The sequence below is a fragment of the Rhinopithecus roxellana genome, chromosome 4 (assembly GCF_007565055.1).
Source record: "Rhinopithecus roxellana isolate Shanxi Qingling chromosome 4, ASM756505v1, whole genome shotgun sequence".
Classification (NCBI taxonomy): domain Eukaryota; kingdom Metazoa; phylum Chordata; class Mammalia; order Primates; family Cercopithecidae; genus Rhinopithecus; species Rhinopithecus roxellana.
In genome coordinates, this window is record NC_044552.1 from 97569475 (window position 1) to 97592642 (window position 23168).

Consider the following 23168-nt stretch of genomic DNA (forward strand, 5'->3'; position numbering starts at 1 on the left):
TATTCCCATGCGAGTATACCATCTCTCCTTAGGTTTGGGGTGGCGGGTTGTGCCTCGTGCCCCAAGCCAGCCTCACATCCGTGTCCCTAACATTGGGAAGATTGAGCTTTCCTGAAAATAGTGAAAGGTTGTGTTTTCTCTCTCCTTACTCATTCTTTCCCTCTGACCTCTTTAGTGAGGTTTTCCTTTTGTTCTGAAACTGTGAATGAGCCTGCCTGGTGTGGAAGGCTAGCCACTGTGTCCAGCTCATCTACATCATGGCTTCCTACCAAGGGCTGCTGGAGGGAGAAGAGGACAAAGGCCTGCAGTCTGTTTTTTGTCTCTCCTTTAAGAGGAGCCTGGGGCCGGGCGTGGTGGCTCAGCCCTGTAATCCTAGCATTTTGGGAGGCTGAGGTGGGTGGATCACTTGAGTTCAGGAGTTCGAGACCAGCCTGGGCAACATGGTGAAACCACATCTCTACCAAAAGTATAAAAAAAAAGCCGGGTGTCGTGGCTCGTGCCAGTAGTCCCAGCTGCTTGTGGGGCTGAGGTGGGAGGATCTCTTGAGCCCAGGAGAAGGTTGCAGTGAGCTGAGATTGTGCCACTGCACTCCAGCCTGGGTGACAGAGACTGACTCTGTCTCCAAAAAAAAAAAAAAAACTGGCCATTAAGTTCAAGGGAGGCTTGTGTTTTTATGACATTTGCATATGTTCAAAGAACTGTCAGTTTCAGATACATCTTCTTTTGTGCTCCCCACCCCCTCACCCCGCCACCAATATCCCAAAAGAGAGCATAAAGTCATTTCTTGGAACTCGAGGCCACAGCAAGAACACATGTATTTTTTCTGTGTTGGAGCCATGTCAGTTGTTTACCTTAGAATTAAAAATAGTAACTCAATTAAAAGGAGGACTCATTCAACCTATAAAACAGTCACGAACAGGACTAGCCTTCCCCCCTTGAGAAATACCCCACTTTTAAAAATATTCTTATTTTTACCTTTAAAAAAATCCATCTTCTGCATTCCTGAACAGTGAAAGAAGAGACATTTACCAAAGCTGTATGCCATTTTGGAAATCATAGTCCCTCTCAGTGGTACAGTTTGGACAGGACAGTTATAGTAAAGCCAAAGTTTTCCCCAATTTTACGTCTTAATTTTCCTAGAGTAGAGGAGGTTAGCTTTCCAAGAACTGTCTCAGGGACTTGCCGTGACTGCTGCTCAAGGAGTTGATAACCTGCTTTTGGGAGTTACTTTGACCCTGGTTGAAGTATTATCCCCAGTAATAGTGCTCAAGGCAGATCCTTCTCCACAAGTCAAAACTTGTTTTCCTGGACTGATCAGAAGAAGCCAGCATCTGCTGGGCTGATTCTGCCCTGCTCTCCTATGAGATCCAGGTGCCTTCTCTTTCAAGTGAACCCCAAGGAGACACCAGAGTCAGAAGTGAAGATAGGAGTTTCCACCCCTTGCCAGACCCCAGTCTAATACTTCACGTGCATTTTCCCAATCTCTCTTCTTCCACCCCTGTAGGGAGCCAAAATGTTAGATCAAAAGAAAAGTGTTCACATACCTTATATTATGTGAGATGTTGTAGTTATACCATGTTAAGCAGCCCTTCCATCTCACAGTCATTGGCTTCTCCCATCCTTTTTAACTGTTCCCTAGCTTCGAGAAAGATCAAATTAGCACAGTATTATCCTTTATCAATAATCAGCTTCTTAAAATGACACTCTTTTTTAAATTCTAGAACACAGCGTACCCAGCCCCAAACACACCAAATTTCACAGGCTTTCTCTTTGCCTACAACAATATACAAATATATATTCACCTCTCTATGGGTTTGGGTTTTATTTTAATGGCATTATATTGTAGAGTTAGCAGCTTCCTTTTTTCACATAGCTGTCTACCATCCACATGGCTGTAGGTCAATCACATAGGGCCAAGACATGTTTCTCTAGTATCTCTGGTTCTTGTAAATCGTAGTTCATTCAGCTGTCACTTATCAGTGGACATTTCAGTTGTTTTCAGTTTTTCCCTCTGATAAACATGTCTGCAATAAACATTTTGTGAGCATACTGTTAGTAGTGGTGCTTTTATTTTTGTGGGTTAGTTTCATAGATGGGCTAAAGGTTGTGCTCATTTATTAAACACTACCTAATGACCTACCCAAAACGTTGTAGCAATTCACATTTCATCCAACAACTTAGAGTGTCCAGTTTCCCCTATTCTTGCCCATACTAGTTGTCACCAGTCTTTTTAATTTTTGCCAATTTGATGGGCAAAAAATGGTGACTACTAATGAAGCTGACATGTTGTTTTGTGTGTATTGAACATTGATATTTCCTTTCCTGTGAATTGCTAGTTCACCTCTGCCCATTTTTTCTTTTGTATTGTTTAACTTTAAATCATCATGTAGGAATCTTAATCCCTAATATTAGGAATATTAACCCTTTCTCATAAATGTTGCTTGGATATTCCCTTAGTCTGCTTCTTTATTTATTGTACCTTTTCCCATATAAAAATTTTTTAGTTTTATGTAGTCAAGGTATAAGTCTTCCTTTATGACTTCTGGATTTGCTATATTCCTTAAGAAGTCAGGTTGGGAATTTTTCTCTTCCAATAAAAAAAAAAAAAAATGAACAAGTCACATTAAGTGAAAATCACAAAACAATATGCACAAGGTCCTAGTTTGTTTCCTAAATATGCACACCCTATAAATAAAATCAGTATAGAGAATAAGAAAAAACCGGGAGCACCATTGGAGAGGAGTGTAGGGAAAGTTTCATTTCTATGTATGTCTGTAATGTTTGAATTTTATGTAGGTTTATTTTTTAAATTAAGACATAATTCGCATACCATAAAATTCACCCTAAGATGAACAATTCAGGGGTTGTTGATATATTCACAGTGTTGTACAACCATCACCACTGTATAATTCCAAAACATTTTCACCACCCTGAAAGGAAATGCTGTACCCATTAGCGGTTACTCCTCATTGCCCACTCCCCTCAACCCCAGGCAACGAGTAATCTACTTTCTGTTTCTGTGGATGTACCTGTTTGGGGCATTTGTATAAATAGAATCTTGCAAGATGTGGCCTTCTGTATCTAGCTCCTTTCACTTTAGCATAATACTTTGAAGGTTTACCCTTGCCATTGATGTACTCACCAGAGATATTGTCATGTATTAGTACTTTGTTCCTTTTAATTGCTGAGTAATATTCCATTATGTTGATCCATTTTGCTGACTAATACCACATTTTGTTGTTCATTGGTTGAGGGCCATTTGGGTTGTTTCCACTTTGGGGCTATTATAAATAATGCTGCTGTGAGCATTTGAGACAAGTTTTTTAAGACTTGTTTTCAGTTATTTTCATAATATTCCTAAGAGTGGAACTGCTGAATCATATAACTTTGTATTTAACCTTTTGAGGAGCTACTAGACTGTTTCCAAGGTGGCTATACCATTTCAAATTCCCACCAACAATGTATTAGGGATCCAGTTTCTCTGCATACTCGCCAACACTTGTTATTGCCCATCTTTTTTGTTAAAGCCCTCTAGTGGGTGTGAAGTAGTTATGGTTTATCTCATTATGGTTTATAGGTTTGTTTTTAAATGTTGGAAATTATAGAAAATCACAGTCATTTTCCAAAGTAGTAAGCTTCTTAGTAAGACAGCTTTGTAACTGGACCATTTCTACTTAATTGTAGATTTAGTAAAGAAGCACCACAGAGAGTTTATTTGCACAGTCAAAAGTATAGATTCATTGGACCTGCTTTATTAACATATTTTACATTGAGAGGGATAAAAGTGTATGAGAGGTAAGAGAGTGTGTTGGGGGCAGGCAGGGGGTGGGAGACAGAGAGAAGGGAAGAGAGAGATAAAGTCCAGAGAAAACATGGAAATGGTACAGAAGAGCCATCTGACTCTAACTCTTCCCACCCAAATGCTGACTTTGAGATGTAAAATTTGTACAATCATTTTTGTGGTTTGGTGAATCAGGCATGTTTTTAGAAGTGTCTGTAATTGGTCTGCTTAATAAAAAGAAACCTTGCTGGGCAGCATAGAAATCAGCCATATTTCTAATTAAAACAGTGTTTTTATGTTGTCTAGAACATTGTGAATGTCTGGAATTCCAAAGCACATGTCTGTAAGACGAAACCATGTGACAAAGATAAATAGAGCTGATAAACAGAAATAATAATACCTTGTATCTATCAGGCAGTTGAAACTTTCCCAAGCACTTCTTCCCCCTATCATCCAGTTTTATTCTTCACAGCAACCCTATAAGCTAAGCAGGGCAGGCGTTATCTCCCTTTGACTCCTAGATCCTCCAGGAACTTTAGGACAGACAGAACGAAGACTTGCCTGAGATCACACAGCTAATTAATTGAAGTATCACAACTGAATCTCAAGTGTCCTGTATTTGTGTTAGAAACTGGACCATGAGAAGAGAGCATGGAAGGACAATTGTGCGGGAAACATTTCTTCACCTGGGAGGGGAGATTTTGTCATTGCCATCTGCCCAGCACTGAGCTGGCTGTCCTGGTTCCAGCAGCACTGGAATCATCTGTCCAGTGGGCATATTGCTTCCTCCTTCGACAGCTCCCTGGGATCTGAGGGTCTCCTCAGAGTACGGGTGTTAAAGACTTTGGAAAGCTGACCACACCATCAGTGCCTCAGGGTATCATGCTAATGTGACCCTACTTCTATGGGTTTCAGTCAACATCGGGTAATGAAACCAAGAAATGAAATAGGAAAAAATATTAACAAACTAGTCTTCCACTGAGATTTCTAGAGGAAATAATTGTTTCTGGCTTTTTCTGCAAAATTTGCAGCTACATCCTGCTTTTCCAGTAAACTTCACCGAGCAAACCAGAGACACTAGGCAAGCAAAATGTTTGTTGGGTGAGATAGATACAGCACCACTTGATTGCAACTCCTAAAAAAGATACAGAGAAAACAAAGATCACAGGGAACTCTACCAGAGCGAGAGAGTCATCATTTGGGGATGAGAATTTTTTTTCCCTTCTTTTGTCCTGTATTTTATGAAAGAAGCTATATTATATAATACATAATTTTATATAATACTTAGAGTAATGTATATAATTATATAATACTTATATAATTTTTCAATGTTTCCTTTTAACTGGGAGGAAGGGGATGATGGTTTAGGCTGAAGAATGGTCGTGGCTGTTGGCAGGGAGGAGAAATAATGCAGCCGATTTCTGCTTGGTGAGAAGGAAGCACGGGCATCCCGGGGCCCAGCCTACAGTCTCTCCTCTGCCTCGTCGGTGCAGACAGCATTCAAAGAGACATATGTAGGTTCCATGTATTGTCCAGATATCACAGGCGGACCTGAGAATCCCTGGGCACACTGCATGGACCATCTATTTTACTGACTGCTCAGGGGCTGGAGCCTAGCCAGGCGTGATGGCTCACGCCTATAATCCCAACAGTTTGGGAGGCTAAGGAAGGAAGATCGCTTGAGGCCAGGAGTTTGAGACCAGCCTGGGCAACAGAGCGAGATCCTGTCTCTAAAAGAAAAAAAAAAATTACAAAGAGCTGGAGTCTCCAGAAGAACTAACCCTCCTGTAGCCAGCCATGCTTAGCAGGACAGGGCAGGTACCGTGCTAAAAACCCACCTCAAGTCCTGCTCCTCCTGTTGTGTTCCAGAGAGGAGAAGGGTCAACACTTTGCTGGGCTGAATAAAATCAGCAGCTTATTGTGCCAACGGTGGCGCAGGCCTGTGGTGCCCTGTTTGGCCCTTGGCCTGCTGACTCAGTGGCTGCCCTGATTCCCCGAGTCTCTACTGAGAACCAAAGTGGTGGACCCCTGACTAACGAGCGGCGCCCGCGAATCCCACGTGCCCTTCCCCTTATACACTGCCTGCATGCCCGGAGCTGTGTGTGGGTGACTGAGTATAACTAGAGATTATGGCGACAGTTCACAGGACTCTTCACCTCATCACACTGGGTGTTGGGACTATTTAGGAAACCAAGCCACTGCTGCGAAGTGAGATCCTGGAGGAGTGAGTGTGGAGGAAGAGTCAGTAAGATGTTAAGCCTGACTGGGCCTGTTTGGCTCAGAATAATTATCTAGAAGGAAAAGAGGTGGGCCTCAACCTTTTTGATGTGTTGTCACTTTCCAAGACCTGCTGGCCACCTTTTACTCCTCAGCCCCATTTGAGGAATGTTTTGAGTGCCGAGAGCCTGGGAGAGGCATGTCCTCCATGGTACCAAAGAGTCAGTGGCTGCTTCTTACTTCCAAACAAGATGTCCCTGACTTGGAACTTACTACTCAGGAAACAGCACATGGATGTGGTCAAGTCCCCCACCCGCCCACGCCCCCGTGCCTGTCCGAGAACACCTCAGAGACCCCCGCGTGTTAGTGAACATAAGTCCTCCCTTGCTAGAGGGGGAACCGAGACTTGTAAAGAGAAACAAGAGTGAGTTGGGTTTTTTTTTCACCTGGAAGAAAGTCTACAGTTGACTATTACCTTTTCCTCTGACCCTCTTTAAAAAGCAGATTGTGTTGCAGCAGCTCTGCTGAAGTGTTGTATGGCCTTTTGTCTCGAGGACTTTGAAACTAGCATTGTTGATTTTTCATTTTTCCTGGCAATCCTCCCCCCTATTCCCCTAGTGTTTTATATTCACTGTCTGGATGATTTAAATACAGTAGCTCTTGGTATAGTCGTCCTTTTGACTTTCCCCGTAGCCTGAACCTTAGGGATATCTTCTTTCTGAGAGTAAGTAAACACATGTAGAGCAGAAGCAGAATGGCTTTGTTGTCAGCAGAGGGAAAACTCCACAAGCCCACAAAGTGCCACCACCTCTGCTGCGCTGGAACATCCGCGTCTCCAACAGACAGACCTCTGTGTTCTGGAGACACCGTGCAGGATCAGAGTGTCTTGTTTGTTATCCAACGGATATTAAAGATAAATCATTCTTTCATATCATTAGAAGCCCTGTGCAAACACAGCCCCATGGACAAAGGCCTTTCCCGAGCCCGTAACAAGGAGCTGTTTGTCCTGGCTGCCTGTCTTTAGCAGTTGGAACAGGACCAAGCCGACGGTGATGTCATGGGCCCTACTGCGATTTTGCTTTCTTGGACCAAAGTGTCATGGGACAGAGCTCACCAGGTGGAAGTTGAATCAGAGCACCCACTGGGAACCTTCAGTAAATGCCACACGGAACAAGCTCAGAACTGTGATGGAACCTGGCAAAGAGCTTGCACCCAACCACAGAAAAGTCAAATGATCATTTCATACGTTTGCCTTTGTGCATGGGAATTGACTAGCCACACGTGCCGGCAATCAGGACTCGTGTCTGCCTGCAAATGATGCAACCAAAGAGAAACCTGGGCTCAGGATCAAATGTCTTCATCCTCACTGCCTTGAAGAACACAGACTTAACCCTGCAGCATCTGAACACTATTGAGGGTTAGTTTCTTCACCCAAGAGCATTTTGATCAGCCCAGACCCGTGTGTTTTTCTGGCTGCTGGGATTCACTGAGTCCATTTATTCTGTCTCCTAGAGTTCCACTGTCCAGTTGCCACTTGCTGTACGTGGCTGTAGAGCCCCTGAAAGCAGCTAGTCTGAATTATGATGTGCTGTAAGGATAAAATGTGCTTTGGATTTGGGAAGTTTAGCACAAAAAAAAAAAAAAAAAAAAAAAAAAAAAAAAAAAAAACCTGTAAACCATCTTATTAATTACATTAGCTACATGTTGGAAATATTTTTATCTATTGGGTTAAATAACATATAGTATTCAAACTCATTTCACCTGTTTCTTTTTACTTCTTTTAATGTGGCTACTGGAAACTTTAAAATCACAAATGTAGCTGGTGTTGTTTGTATTAGACAGGGCTGGGCTAGCGCTTGAAGGAAGTTTAGGTTTGTAGTGCCATCTGCTGGCTCATCCAGAGCAGACGCACATGTAAACAAGAATCTGAGCTAACCCACACAATCTCTTAGCCTGGCAGCACGCAACCTTTTTATTCCAGGAGCTTCTGAAGCAGGACCAGACTGAACCCAGAAGCTGCTGAATCCCCAAGAGCCTCAGGAAGGGGAGTGACAGACCGCTCATAGGTGCAAGCCTATGTCAGCTCATGGGTGCCAAGGAGGCTCTTGAGATAGAGTAGTGGTTTGCTGCTCACCTTCCGCACTTGAGGGTCTTTCATGCAATCTTTTTCACTGGTTGCTATTCTTAAGAAATATTTCAGGCCAGGCACTGTGGTTCACCCTTGTAATCCCAGCATTTTGGGAGGCCAAGGCGGGTGGATCACTTGAGACCAGGAGTTCAAGACCAGCCTGGCCAATATGGCAAAACCCCATCTCTACTGAAAATACAAAAATTAGCTGGGCATGGGGTGCACACCTGTAATCCCAGCTACTCAGGAGGTGAGGCGGGAGAATCGTTTGAACCAGGGAGGTGGAGTTTGCAATGAGTCGAGATCACGCCACTCTACTCCAGCCTGGGTGACACACCAAGACTACCTCTCAAAAGAAAAAAGAAAAATATTTCAGGCCAGGAATTGTGGCTCCCACCTGTAATACCAACACTTTGGGAGGCTGAGGAGGGAGAATCACTTGAGCCCAGGAGTTTGAAACCAGCCTGGGCAACATAGCGAGACCTAATCTCTCTCTTTTTTCCCCCCCTTCTCTCTGGCGCAAGATCTCATCTCTACAAAAAAAAAAAAAAAAAAAAAAAGTTAACCGGGCATGGTGATCCCAGCTATTTGGGAGGCCGAGGCAAGAGGATTGCTTGAGTCCAGGAGGTTAAGGCTAGAGTGAACTGTGATCGTACCACTCCACTCCACTCCTAGATAACAGAGCAAGACCCTGTCTCAAAAAAAAAAAAAAAAAGGCCGGGCGCGGTGGCTCAAGCCTGTAATCCCAGCACTTTGGGAGGCCGAGACAGGTGGATCACGAGGTCAGGAGATCGTAGACCATCCTGGCTAACACCGTGAAACCCCGTCTCTACTAAAAAATACAAAAAACTAGCCGGGCGAGGTGGCGGGCGCCTGTAGTCCCAGCTACTCGGGAGGCTGAGGCAGGAGAATGGCGTAAACCCGGGAGGCGGAGCTTGCAGTGAGCTGAGATCCGGCCACTGCACTCCAGCCTGGGCGATAGAGTGAGACTCCGTCTCAAAAAAAAAAAAAAAGGAAAAAAAAAAAGAAAAAGAAATATAAGCAATCATTTAACAACATATTAATGATACAAACCCATCCTTCAGGAGACTGCTGTCCTCACTTTAGATAATACTTACTTGCCTTGATTTGTCAAGAATTGGAATTTGTCAAGAATTGGAATTTTGCTGATAAGTACCTACATCCAATGTCTATTGTTGCATAATAAATCACCCCAAAACTTAATGACCTAAAACAATAGTAATCACTTAACACCTCTCACAGTTTCTATGAGAAATGTGAATGTGAGGAAATCAGGAGTGGCGCATCTGAGCAGTTTTGGCTGAAGATCTCTAATAAGGTGAAGTCAGATGTTGACTGGAGCTACACTCAACTGAAGGTTTGACTGGGGCTAGAGAATCTTTTTCCAAGGTGGCTTGTTCACATGACTGGCAAGGTGATGCTGGTTGTTGGCTAGAGGCATCAGCCCCTCTCCACATGGGCCTCTCCACAGAGCTGCTTGAATGTCCTCGAGGCATGGCAGCTAATTTTCGACCTAGCCTCAGAAACTATACACCATTACTACGGCTGCATTCTGTTGGTCAAAAGGCAGGAAAATGCATCTCACCTTTTGATGAAGGAATGTCAACATTTCATTGGAAAATAAAGTCCCAGAGTGCCCACCACTTGTATAGCAATGTATGGCTTTTTTTAATGCCCTGTTTTTCAGATGAGGAAATTGAATCTCAGAGAGGTGGAGTAGCTAGTCTGAGGTCTGGTGAGAAGGATGAAAGTCCAGTTCTTCTGACTCCTAGTATATGCTGGTGAAGCCTATCCAAATTATCTTGTCCCATCTCCCATATGCTATTGTAACTGAGAATCACACTGGGTTTTTTGTGTCTCCAGCATCTTCAGGATATGTGGGGCTCTCTTCATCCAGGTGCTTTAGATATGTCCTTATGTGGTATCTCTCTGTAACTTGTCATTTTATTGAGTTAGGCTGTAGGTCTTATGGAAGTACATTTCAACTAACTGGAATCTTTCTTACAAAAGTGCTTCATCAATGAAAAATGAAACGTTTTCCAATATTGTTCATGCCATTTGCCTCAAAAATCTGCGAGACAATAACATTACAGTATGTGTGTTCTTACTCTCTTTGATTATCCTGGTATTATTACATCTTACTTGTCTTTAAACAGGAAATAAGTAATCACTGCTTGCTTTCAGTAGTTTCCATATTACTTGGTCATTGTAAAAAGGAGGTTGTATCATTTTTGATGTTCCGCCTGCCAGAATTAAAATCCAGCTGCCATAATCATTTTCTGTTATTCTTGGTTTCAGGTAAAACTTCCTTTTCCTGTAGATCAAATCACAGATCTTCCAAGGAACGATTTCCAGATGATGATTAAGATGCACAAGCTAACCTCAGAACAGTTAGAGTTCATTCATGATGTCCGACGGCGCAGCAAGAACCGCATCGCAGCCCAGCGCTGCCGCAAGAGGAAACTGGACTGTATTCAGAATTTAGAATGTGAAATCCGCAAATTGGTGAGTTGGCCCATCCACTGTGATCCGCAACCGGAAGTGACCAGGACCAATGTAAAGGAACAGCAAAGAAAGTTGGAAAAGTAGAAAGAAGAGTCATCCTTTGGGGAAGTTTGGGTTTATTTTTTAACAAGTTTCTCAACAGAAGTAATAGCTTTACATCTGCTCTATGTGTGTGTGTGTGCACGTGCACACACGCGCAGATGTGTAATAGTGTGTCAATATTTTATATCCTTCAGTCATTATTCGTATAGAGGTAGTTCTTTTTTATTTCTCATCCAACGTGAAAATAACTGATGTTGGCCAGGCGTGGTGGCTCACACCTGTAATCCCAGCACTTTGAAAGGCCAAGGCAGGTGGATCACTTGAGGTCAGGAGTTTGAAACCAGCCTGGCCAACATGGTGAAACCCCGTCTCTACTAAAAATGCAAAAAATTAGCCGGGCATGGTGGCGCGTGCCTGTAATCCGAGCTACTCAGGAGACTGAGGCAAGATAATCACTTGAGCAGGGGAGGTGGAGGTTGCAGTGAGTGGAGATTGCGTCACTGCCCTCCAGCCTGGGTGATAGAGTGAGACCCTGTCTCAAAAAAATAAATGAATAACTGATGTTAATTTTGAGCATCTGTGGACCAGGTATTCTTCTAAATGGTTTTTGGAGATGATCCCATTTAATCCTCACATTAACGCTATGACTTAGGCACTCCTTTATCCCCATTTACAGAAGAGGAAACTGCAATGCAGAAGGGTTGGGTAACTTCCCAGTACTTGGTAGAACTTGAATGCAAATCCAGGTGTCTGATTCCAAATCGTGTCTTGTACCACTGCTTTCTCCTGCCTCCTTATAGAAGAGAATGGATTAGAGATAGGACGCCTACCTGCAGAGGGGCCGTTGCTCAGGAGATGATCTCCTGGCATCCTTTTCAGCCCCAGGGGTCCTTTCTTTTGCAATTCTGCCTCAAGGTGGTTGTCATAGCCATCCCTGTGCCTGAGAGTGTTTTGTCACAGAAAACAAACTCCCATCTCCCAGGCTCCCCCATATACTTAGAGCTATGTGCCCCCACCCCTTCTCCTTGGTAAGCAGCCATAAGCTACAGAAAGTAAATCCAGGTGACCTCGGGCTCCTGACTGTAGCTTTGAAGGCAACCAACTCAACCTCCTTCAGCTCTAACTTTCTGCGACCAAATAACAGAAAGTCATCTCAGGTGCCATGTCTGTGTCAGGCTGAAGAAGAGGGAGGCTGCATGATGTGGTCATGATCTAAGTGTGGCTCCTCAGACTGTTTGCAGCACCCTCTGGCCTCAGGGTGAGCCACCAGCTGATGAGAACCAAAGCGCAAGGATGAGATGTTAGAAAAGCACAGGATATATGTTATCAAGATAGCCCTGGACTTCAGGGTTTTGTGTTGTTGTTGTTGTTGTTGTTTTGTGTTTTCTTTTGTTTTGTTTTTGACACTCACCAACCAGGGAAAATGTCTGTCTTTAGTAGCTCCCATCACCAACAAAGAAAGTCCAAGCTTCTTAGTAGGACCTCTCCTGCCCTTTGTGTTTCAGTCTGTAGCTGCCTCTCCAGTGTCACCATCCACTCCCTTCCTAGGACTTGATCCCTGATAAAATCAATCTCTGCACTTGTGCCTACACCATTTCCTCTCTGTCTTGGGACATTCCTCTACTTTTTCTATCTCCTTTGTTCTTTAAGAGTCAGGTCATGGCTGGGCACCATGGCTTACACCTGTAATTGCAGTACTTTGGGAGGTTGAGGCAGGAGGATCACTTAAGGCCAAAAGTTTGAGACTAGCCTGGGCAATATAGCAAGACCCCATCTCTGAATGAATGAGTCAGGTTATGCATCACCTCTCTAGGAAGCCCCTTTCCTGAGTCCCCCGTTAGGCTGGGCACCTGCCCATGGAACCCTGATCTGACCTCTGGCTTAGTGCTTATCACTTACTCTTGAGTTATCTTTACATATGTCTGTTTCCCCAGCCCACAGCCCTCAACTGTCAGTTCCTCAAGGACAAGGACAGTGACTTGATCATTTCTGAATATCCAGTGTTGGACCCATTGCTGGGGTCAAGAAAATGTCTGTTGCCCTAAAATTTGCTGGATATTGTGACTTTTCAGTTCAGGGGATTATGAGTTTCTTCTTTCAAGTATTTCTTTAACATTGTTTACTTTTGTTAAACAACAAAATTTAATTTAAATCACATAAGGAGACAACATTCCTGCTGGTGACTGTGGGTCTTCTGAAAGCCTGCTGGGCTTAGGTAGTTAAGTCCACTGGGTGTGAGTCTACAGGGGCCTAGCCACATGTCTATAGTGCCCTGCACTCCTCTTAAGGTAGTAAAATAACTTCAGTCACCCACATTTGAGAAATGCCTGGTTTTGGTAATTCCCCTTCTGCTTAGTGTAGTGTTGTAATACTGAACAAATAAAATCCAAGCCACAGACCAGGCAGATATCTAAAGCACTTTGCCAGCATTTTTCAACTAAAAAACCAAAAGAGCATCATCTAGTTCTCCAACCACTTTTTAGCATCCCTTAAATAATGCGTTGTGTTTCAGTGCTGAATGAGAACACACTCGTCAGTGTGCATGTGTGACTTAGAGCTTCATGGTTTTAACCAAGGCGTGAGTTACGCTGTCTTTCCTGCTGCTGTCACACGCAGCACCTTGTTTTTTCCCCCTAGAAAGTGTCCTGGAACATTTAACAAATGAGTAGGCCTGGAAGGGTCAGTGCTTTGGCCAGGGCAATGTGGCAGAATGATCCCGGGGTTCCTCTCCCAGCGCCCAAGCAGTATTGCCCCTCACTTTGCAGATTTCTATACTAAAAGGGGAGAGCTCCAGGTTGCACAGCCACCCATACAAGTTTTCTCCCCAAGGAGACATCCCACATGTGTTTTGTTTCTTATCTGCCACCCTGTGACGGGGATACAGTGTCCTGGCAGGGATGGCGTTGGTGGATGGAGCAGCTTCCACCTCTCCCCAGTCCCTCCCTGCCCAGTCCCCAGCAGGCCCTGCACTCACTCCCCACTCCCACGTTGTCTCCCACACACCCGCCACTCAGCTGTTGCAAACTCGCATAATGTATTTCTCTCAAGTTGCACTTCTACATCTGTTTATTTTTCCTTTTTAAAATGTATTTTCTTGATAAATTTATAAATATTTTAGCAGGTGCCCTTTCCCGGTGTAAATCTGTCTTTCCAACACACATGCCCACGCCGCCTGCCAGATTGCGTTCATGTTACGGCACATGCAGTTTCTGTGTCGGAGACCTGTTCCTTGTGCATGTCGCATGCCTGCTCCTCCCTTTCTCCTCTTCATTTTCTCTCCCATCCTCTTCTGCCTGTGCTTGCAAAGGGTTGGTGAGAACTGACTTCATGCTGCTTCAGATGCCCCTTTTCTTCATCCACTTCATTGTGTGTGCCTCATGGAACCCCATCTCCTCCCCTCACCCGCACGCAATTTTTTTTTTTTTTTTTTTTTTTGAGATGGAGTCTCACTCTGTCGCCCAGACTGGAGTGCAGTAGTGTGATCTTGTCTCGCTGCAACCTCCACCTCCCCGATTCAAGCAATTCTCATGTCTCACCCTCCTGAGTAGCTGGGATTACAAGCATGCCCCCAACACGCCCAGCTAATTTGTGTGTTTTTAGTGGATACGGGGTTTCACCATGTTTGCCAGGCTGGTCTCGAACTCCTGACCTCAGGTGATCCACCCACCTCAGCCTCCCGAAGTGCGGGGATTACAGGCATGACCCACCACACCCAGCCCCCTTCCCACAAATGTTGATGATAAAACCTTAATTAGTCTCCAGTCTGTTGCTGAAGTCATCTCTGTTGGGATGGTGAATTTCAGGAACACAAAAGCATGTGTAGGATTTTGTTTAAGGAGAACATCTCAGAACCTTGGGCTAGCACGCAAGGGTTCAGGCTCCATCCTTCCTTCTCGCTTCCCAAGTCTGGGAGAATCGCTGCTCCAGACCCACTGCACATACCCCAGCTGTCCTAGAGAGGGTCCCTCCTGTTCAGTCTGCTCTGCTACCAAGGCCAGAGAGCCTGTGATGTTGGGTTCTATATGAAATTCCATATGTTAGGCAACCATAGGAAATTGCTGATGACTTTTTTTTGGGTTTTTTTTTAATACACTTTTTTTTTTTTTGGCGGGGGAAGACAGGGTCTCGCTCTGCCACCCAGGGTGAGTGAGTCACTCACTGCAGCTTCCACCACCTGGGCAGAAGTGATCCTCCCACCTCAGCCTTCCAAGAAGCTGAAACTACAGGCGTGCGCCACCACAGGCTAATTTTTGTATTTTTTGTAGAGAAGGGGTTTTGCCATGTTGCCCAAGCTGGTCTCAAACTCCTGAGCTCAAGGGATCCACACAACTTGGCCTCCCATAGTGCTGGGATTACAGGTGTGAGCCACTGCACCCCAGCCTGGCTTACTTTTTTAGGAGCAGTTTTAGGTTCACAGCAAAATTGAACACACTATACAGAGAGTTCCCATATGTTCCCTGTTCCCACACACACAGCCTCCCCCACTGTCAGCATGCCCCACAAAGTGTACACGTGTTAGTCAATGAACCTACACTGACACATCATTATCACCCGAGTCCGTAGTTTACGTTAGAGCTCACTCTTGGTGTTGTACAATCTGTGGGTTTGGACAAATGTCTAATGACATGGACCCACCAGTATAGTGTCATACAGAGGGCTTTCACTGTCCCCAAATCCTCTGTGCTCCGCCTGTTCAACCCCCTTTACCCCTGGCAATCACAGATCTTTTTACTGTCTCCAGAGTTTTGCTTTTTTTGAAATGTCATGTAGTTGGAATGGTAGATTTTTGCCTTTCAAAAATGGCAACCTGATACATTTGGGGGAGATTTTCAGTCACAAGATTGGGACTGAGAGTTTTTAACTTAACTTTCTACAAACCCCAAATTCTGGGAAACCAAAACATTGACTCTGAAGTTTTCTGATGGGTGACGATTTTGCCGGTTGTTTGCCTGGGCCTTGGAGAGGGATGAAGAGGTGTCCTGGGGAAGATGTTGGCGTCAGCAGCCCATCTGGATGGGCTGCTCAGATGGGAGGTGTGGCAGAAGCCCCTCTCTGGGCTCCCTGAATATGTATCTTTAAGTTTCTAGAGGCTGACCTAGTCATTCTTGAGTTACATTATAATGGTGGATGCAAAACAAAGGCTGGAAAACCTCCTGAAACGAGGCCTTCTGTCCTCCAATTCAGGCTTGATCAACCCTTCTCTTTTTTTGTCTGCTGTCCAGGTGTGTGAGAAAGAGAAACTGTTGTCAGAGAGGAATCAACTGAAAGCATGCATGGGGGAACTGTTGGACAACTTCTCTTGCCTTTCCCAGGAAGTCTGCCGAGACATCCAGAGCCCCGAGCAGATCCAGGCCCTGCATCGGTATTGCCCTGTCCTCAGACCCATGGACCTGCCCACAGCCTCCAGTATTAACCCTGCGCCCTTGGGTGTTGAGCAGAACATTGCAGCCTCCCAATGCGCAGTGGGGGAAAATGTGCCCTGCTGCTTGGAGCCAGGCGCAGCTCCCCCCGGACCCCCCTGGGCACCCAGCAACACCTCCGAGAATTGTACCTCTGGGAGGAGGCTAGAAGGCACTGACCCCGGAACCTTCTCAGAGAGAGGAGGACCTCCTCTTGAACCCAGGAGCCAAACAGTGACCGTGGACTTCTGCCAGGAAATGACTGATAAGTGTACAACTGACGAACAGCCCAGGAAAGATTACACCTAGTGACTCGGCTCTGCCTCCCGGTCTGCACACCTCTCCCATCCAGGCATTCTTCAGTCAGCCTGTGGCACTGTTCATCTGCTGTCCCGAAGAAACCGAGAACACATTTGGTGCACACTACAGCGGTCTTAGCAGCAATACTGTTCCGAAGTATTCTCTCCTCTTCTCGAGCAGGAGTGATAGATAGTTACCTTCACAATGGTGCTACCCCTTGCCCAGGCAAGGAAAGACAGCAGTGATGACACTGTCTGTCTGTGGCTCAATTTCAGTCTTCACAGGGATAGACTACAACACCTCTAGGCCCCAACCACGGATTTTTTTTCCCAGTGGCCCATGTCACAAACCCTATCTCAGGAATTTCTTCTGAATGTTCAATTTTTTTCATTGAAGACAGCTTCTATACACATCAAAGTTTTATAGCTAGACTGTACATATTATATATAATATATATATAATATATATATATATATATATATCCATATGCAAAAGTCCTGCATGCCTCAACTTTCTCATCCTAAAACTGGAAACTTATTTCTCATTTAGAAACAGGTTCCAACATTCCTCTTCTTTTGTCTCTGATGCTAGAACTAGTTTGGTAACTGTTAACATGGTCATTTTTCTTGCTTCACAGTTCACTTTTCAATTTGTACTTATTTATGGACAAAATTCAGTGTTGGAAGCTTTTTCCCAAGGTTTTATTTCAGATTTCTTTTTCATTTGGTTTGGTTTTGGCACCGCCACATGGTGTCATTTGAGTATTGTGGGTTTGTTTTTTGTTTGTTTGGGGGGCTTTTGTTTGTTTTTGGTTTTTTTGTTTTTTTCCTTGCAGATACTGTACAGTAATGGTCAACTTTGCCACTTGCACTGCGTTTTGGGTCAAACCTATTTTCTTAAATGAAGTTGTAACTTCAGTATAACTCAAGTATACTGTATGTTCTTTGCTTTTAGTTAAAAAAGTAAAACATTTTAGCTAATTAAAAAGCACTCAGGTGATAATTATGTAGGAAAAACAATCTTGCCAAATAATGAATTCATCCTAGGATATGTAGACAATAATCTGCTTGAATATTTTTATATTTCACCTCCTCCCCACCTTTCCCTAAGCAAAGTTTAAATGCAGATAGAGAGTTCAGAGTTGATGCTGGATGTTCAGATTCCTAAGTGGGGAGAGAGTTTGGACATCTCACTCAAAAGTACATCAGAAAAACAGGAATCCATTATTTTATACCAGAACTCAGCAGGCATTGGCTCCTAGAAATCAAGCTAGAACGTTTTCACCCAGGGAGTAAGTCCCATTCATTTCAACACGTCCTGAGGCCTCGGCTTGCTCTGGAAGTGTTGTGCTGTAGGACCTGCCCCCATGAAGGACGGGGCCAACCAGCCACCGGCTTTCCTGCCCAGGCTCAGCCTCCCAGGACATCTGGCCTGAGGGGATTTGAATCACAGCCCCGAAGGTCCTGCCTTCACCCTGTTGGGAGAGAGCAGGGCATCCTGGCATCTGCGATCCATCCCTGACACAGGCTGACACATTCTTTCTCCTTTCCTTCTTCAAAGGCTTGGAGTTATCTTCTGAGGTTTTTCTGCCAGTCTCTTGTCTGAAGGCAGACTTCATTCTGAGGCTTTGGACAAGCTATCACCGGGAGCCCTCCCTGTCCCCTTCCCGAATCACACATATACCCTACCCTCACCTGATGATCATTTTCTCTTCTTGCTGCAAAACTGGTTGACTTGCAACCCAGAGAGAGCAGCTTCCCTTGGCTCTGGGGGCGTGTTGGCCCCAGCCACGTTTACAGGAAGGTGTGCCCCAGAGGAGGAGGAATCAGCTCCCTCGCTCCAGTGGCCTTGGGTCTGGGTCTCACTGAGCAGCCCGAGGGCCACTCCAGCCCGGCTGGGGAAGAGAGTCCTGAACGGTTTGATGTGGGGACGGGGTGGTGGGCAGTGGGGAATAGATGGTTGACTTTGTTTCTTTCTTTGTGCCATTGTTTGGACAATATTAAAGCTGCATGTAAAAGGGGAAATTAGTATACGATGTAGGCGAACAGTGAAATCATAGTAACATATGTTTTAGTATTATTAACTTTTTTCTGTACAAATATTAGCACTAAATGTTTAAATATGTACGAATGCCAGAAATTTGTCAGTTCATGCAGTAGGATAAAAAAAAAAAAAGGCTCTTTTTAAACAGTTCCACTTTTAAAACCTGCCTCTGGGTTTTTGTTTTTTTCTCGTGTGTGTGTGTATGTGTGTGTGTGTGTGTGTGTGTGTGTGCTTGTCTGAAACAGATCTTGATAAAGCTCTGTGTTGGAGCTGCTGGTTTTTGTTATGGTTGTTGGAATTTCTTGGCCTACTAGGACAGTTCTGTGCTTCACCATGAGGTTTGCCTTTGTGGAAAACTGGTGACAGCGAGAATATAAACTCAATGTGAATCACGTGGTACTTCACAGGCGTGTGTTATGGTGGAGTCAGCTGACAGTATTTTGCTTTTTAACTCTATTGTTGCCTTTCCAAGTGACCTCTCCTCTTCTTTTAAAAAAAGAACACTTTCTGCTCATATCATAACCAGGTCCAACCCAGCTTCTTGGCATGAGGTTTACCCTGGTAACAACTCATGTGCAACTGGTAGTCTTGACCACATTCCATCCATTTCCCCAGGTTTCTATGGTTCAGTAGCCCAGACCTGTTTGGCAGTCATTTCTAGGAGGGGCAGGGTCTCTTTATTTCTCTCCACCCTAACTCAGACCTCACCCTCCTCCCACCAACCCCTGCCTCGCTTTTCTTCCTCTTCCCCCAACCTAACTTCTGCCATGGGAACTGGTTAAAAACACTGCTCTAAAAACCATCTTCCAGTTTCGTAGGGATTTCTAACAAGTTATTTCATTCATAATACACCATGAACAGTGACTAGCTTAGTGCAGTTGTTCATGTGATGTGTGCGTGTCTTTTCCTATTCGGAACTGTGTGCTTGTCAAAATTATTTCTGGGTTGATTCAAAGGGAGGACTTGCTGGGGACCAGAATCCAAACGGCCTCAAGTGAAATTTTAAAACCCGGCCTGCCTCTTTTCCCTGGGATCCGTCGGTCAACCCCACGCCTTTTAGGAAAAAAAAAAAGCAAGTGAACAGCAAGGAAGAGTGTTTGCACAGTACAGTGACATTTGGTTGTTTTTAAGGCTCTTTTACAAAAATAAAAGACCCTCCAACCACGGGCTGTTTAGGAGGATGCCTGCCTGGGTCTCCAAATGGCTGGGGCAGGAATGGTTGTTGGGGCAGAGCCAGTGGAGATGACCCTGAGACTAATGAACATCCCACCTAAATCCAGTCCTCCCCTTGGATCTGCCTTTGTCCTGCTTGTGTCTCCAGGCAACCTCTCTTCAAGTTGGTCAGGCTTTGGGCAGGTGAGTGCTTTGCTGTATGTGTTTGTTTCTCTGTATTATCTGGGGGTGCCTTGATTAAAATTGAGCTTCATTATATACTGATTCTGGAACAAAACTGTTAGAAAAACCTAAAAAAAAAAAAGCTGACAAAGTTATGAGGCCATCCTGCTACTTCTCTTCTGAGTTCCCAGCAATAACTCAGGCGTCAGAGGTGATGCTGCAGTGGAAAACCTGACTGTGTGTCTGCAACTGTATGTTGTGCGAGTAATTTATTAACTGTCTTTCTAAAGGTTTGCTGCTTTTAAGATGCACTATAATTCAGGATGTAATCCTTACATTGCTTTTCCAAGGAAGTAAAAAAAAAAAGTGATTAGTATGACAGCTGCCACTACTCCTTCAAAAGGAGCCAGGACCAGCAACAGGACTCATAAGAGGACTGGCTAAAGTGAAGTGTGCACAGTGTGAAGTTTAATGCTGTTGTCAAGAGGCCTAAACCCACATTTTCTCTTTTAATATTTTATGATTGCCATCAAAGAAGAAGAAAAAGAAAGAACAGACAAAGGTTTGAAAATGGTAAGCCTGTAAAGACACCAAAAACTCCTGTCCCGTGAAGCTGCTTGACATCCTGTGGAGTAGCATAATCCTCTCAAAATGAGGAAGAGCTGCCTGAAAGCTTTCTCAAGTCCCTATTTGGCTACCTACTCCTCTACATTATGCCCCATTTAAACTAGAAGCTGTTTTAGAGATGACTTCAAACTGCTCCACTGTTGCTTACAGTTTAGGAGGAGTCTCAGATCCATAAAGGAGCAAGAATCAAGTTTGGTCCTCAAATGACTGTAAATAGACTAAAGAACAAGGTGTTTTTTTGTTTTTGTTTTTGTTTTTATTTTTTAAGAATAAAGCTGTTCGTTGTACCATGAGTTAGTGTTTCTTCCCCAGATTGAGGACTCTGTTGAAAGTTCGATTTCTGGTGAGCCAGTCCACAGTACAATGCCCTGTTGTGGAGTTGGTATTCACACAGGAAGTCTGTGTGCACGAGGCATTGTGTGTTGAAAGTGTATGTTGATAGTACTGCCCGAGCCATCTCATGACCCCAGCATCCAAAACCGATGCTGTAGAACAGAACATATTTGTACACAAATAGTGTGTGCAAATAGCATTTGTACATAGAAAAGTCTTATTGTGGCAGATTGAGGATAAATTATTCAACTGACGGTGCAAAAACATTACTTGCAAAGAAAAGTAAGTTTATAGTATTTTCCTACACTCCACCCTGGGAGATGATATTTCTATCAAATGAATATCAGTGCATTTTAAATGTAATATGAAAACGATGCTGCCATTTTGTGAAGAATACCCACTTGGTTGCAGAGGCCAACTTTCATAGCTTTGATTTAATGTTGTGACATGGTGTATGCATATCACTGTCAAGCAATGGATAAACAGCTCTGACTTTCATTCTCATTCCAGTTTATTGACCTCAGATAAAACACTGGCCCTTCTTAGAAGCAGAAGTGCACCAAGACCATTCATTTCAGGTAGACTCACATTCAGTGCCAAGCGCTCCCATGGGAATAATCAGACGCATATGTTGCGAAAGAGTGAAGGGACTTGGACAAAGGGGTTTTCCTACAGATGGATGCTCAGTCTTCTACCAAAACATGTTTGGAGGCAGAAGTGTGACCTCCCCTTAAGTCCCAACAATGTATTTTGTGTGTGCAAATCCTGGGATGCCTGTTCACGCTCTGACATAAAGACATGGCACCTCTAGTGAGTGAGCAGGAAGATTCCATATGCGTTTGGGAGCTTCAGGTGCTTGTTAGACACAGTGAGCCATTCAAGGCAAGCAGCACCTTTGCTAGTGAGGCCAAGAGGGCCTGTGACAATTTGTTCCAGAACCAGTCTGATGCAAGTGCACCTCTAATATATGCCTTACAAACTCCAGAGGCCATATTCAAAACAGGGTCTTCTCAGTGTATGCAAGGGGCCGCAGCCCCTCTTCTCTTCCTCCCCAGGTTGAACAATACGGACAGTTTTCACACATATCTACCTGTATAACCCTCTGTACCTCTCATAACTGGTCAACGACTGTAACAGGTTACATCAGGTGTTTTTCTACATACTTTTTACACAGATTCTATGCGATTTAATGTAACTTAATTCAATGCATCATTTTATTGTACTAGTTCTTAGGCTTGTCCTTATTTTTTTCTAAGTGACTGTGGTTTTTCTTGTGGTTTTTATTGTAAAAATGAAAGGCTGTTGATGCTTATTCTCTGTAACTAAGAATTTTTACCTTTTGGGGAAAAAAAGCATTGCTATGAACTAATGAATTGAAACTTCATTTACTCATTGTAAATACACTATTGTGCAAAAAAAGTTTTCACTCAATTGAATTGCTAGTGTTAACTGAATTTTGTCTAGACACCATTTCTGTTGATGAAATAAAGACATATCATTATGCATTGTAAACTGATTTTCTTTCTCTCTGATCCCTGTGTTCCAAATTACAGAGTGAGAAACCTCAGGAAATCTTTTTTCCTAGAGGCCATTTCTCTTCCTCTGACTTGGACCCTTAGTTGCTACCTGATTAATGTGATTAGGAATCTTTAAAATTTGATAATACTAATGTGATTCCTAAACTCTGAATTTTAAAAATCCCTAGTGCCTGTGAGAGTAGAGAAAAGGCTTTAAGCCCAATTTCTCGGTTTTGATATTGTGCCGTCACCATGCAGGATGTTACCACGGGAGAAAACTGGGTGATGGGTATCATTTCTTGCAACTGCATGTAAATCTGCAATTATATCCCAAAAAAAGGCTTAATTTTTTAAAAACTAAATGAAAGTAAATGAGAAAGAACATTAAACCAACACCAAGATGCAATGAGTTGCAAGGAAAGATGTGTAGAATTGTGGTTGAGGAATCCACACAGTCACACATCGGTTAGTGAGGGGGTACGTTCTGAGAAATGCATCCTTACACAATTTCATATTGTGAGCACCGGCCCAGATGGGAAAGCCTATGACACACCTAGACTATATGCTCCTAGGCTGCGAAATGGTGCAGCATGTAACTGTACTGGATATGGTAGGCAATTGTAACACCAGGGTAAGTGTTTGTGTATCTTAACATAGAAAAGGTGCGGTAAAAATAGGGTTTACGATCTTACGGAACCACTGTCATATATTCGTTCCATCATTGACCAAAACATGGTTATGCCACGCATGACTGTACAGTTTAAAAGGTGTATTCTAAAAGTGTATTTGATAGTTGTGTCTTAGGTTTTGACGTAAAGAGAAAACAAGATACCAAATGGTGGGCAGGTCAAGTGACCATGAGCAAACACTGGACTCAGAGGTGAGAGAAAGTCACTAGAGCAGAGCAGGGAGGGTCTGAG

At 43.9% G+C, this 23168-nt stretch overlaps 1 protein-coding gene across 6 annotated transcripts in view; it reads left to right on the forward strand.

Annotated features, from left to right (window-relative positions):
* The window catches only part of BACH2 (BTB domain and CNC homolog 2), a 378701-nt gene extending 358010 nt beyond the window's left edge, over nucleotides 1–20691 (forward strand). For 4 of the 6 annotated variants that reach the window (XM_030928376.1, XM_030928378.1, XM_030928375.1 and 1 more), the window contains 2 exons: nucleotides 10446–10652; nucleotides 15917–16402. In XM_030928376.1, the coding sequence (XP_030784236.1) occupies nucleotides 10446–10652; nucleotides 15917–16402 (693 nt within the window). Of the gene's footprint in view, nucleotides 1–10445; nucleotides 10653–15916 lie in introns of all 6 variants that reach the window. The other 2 variants (XM_010357758.2, XM_030928374.1) reach the window with 1 other exon arrangement.
* Nucleotides 20692–23168: the final 2477 nt, after the last annotated feature.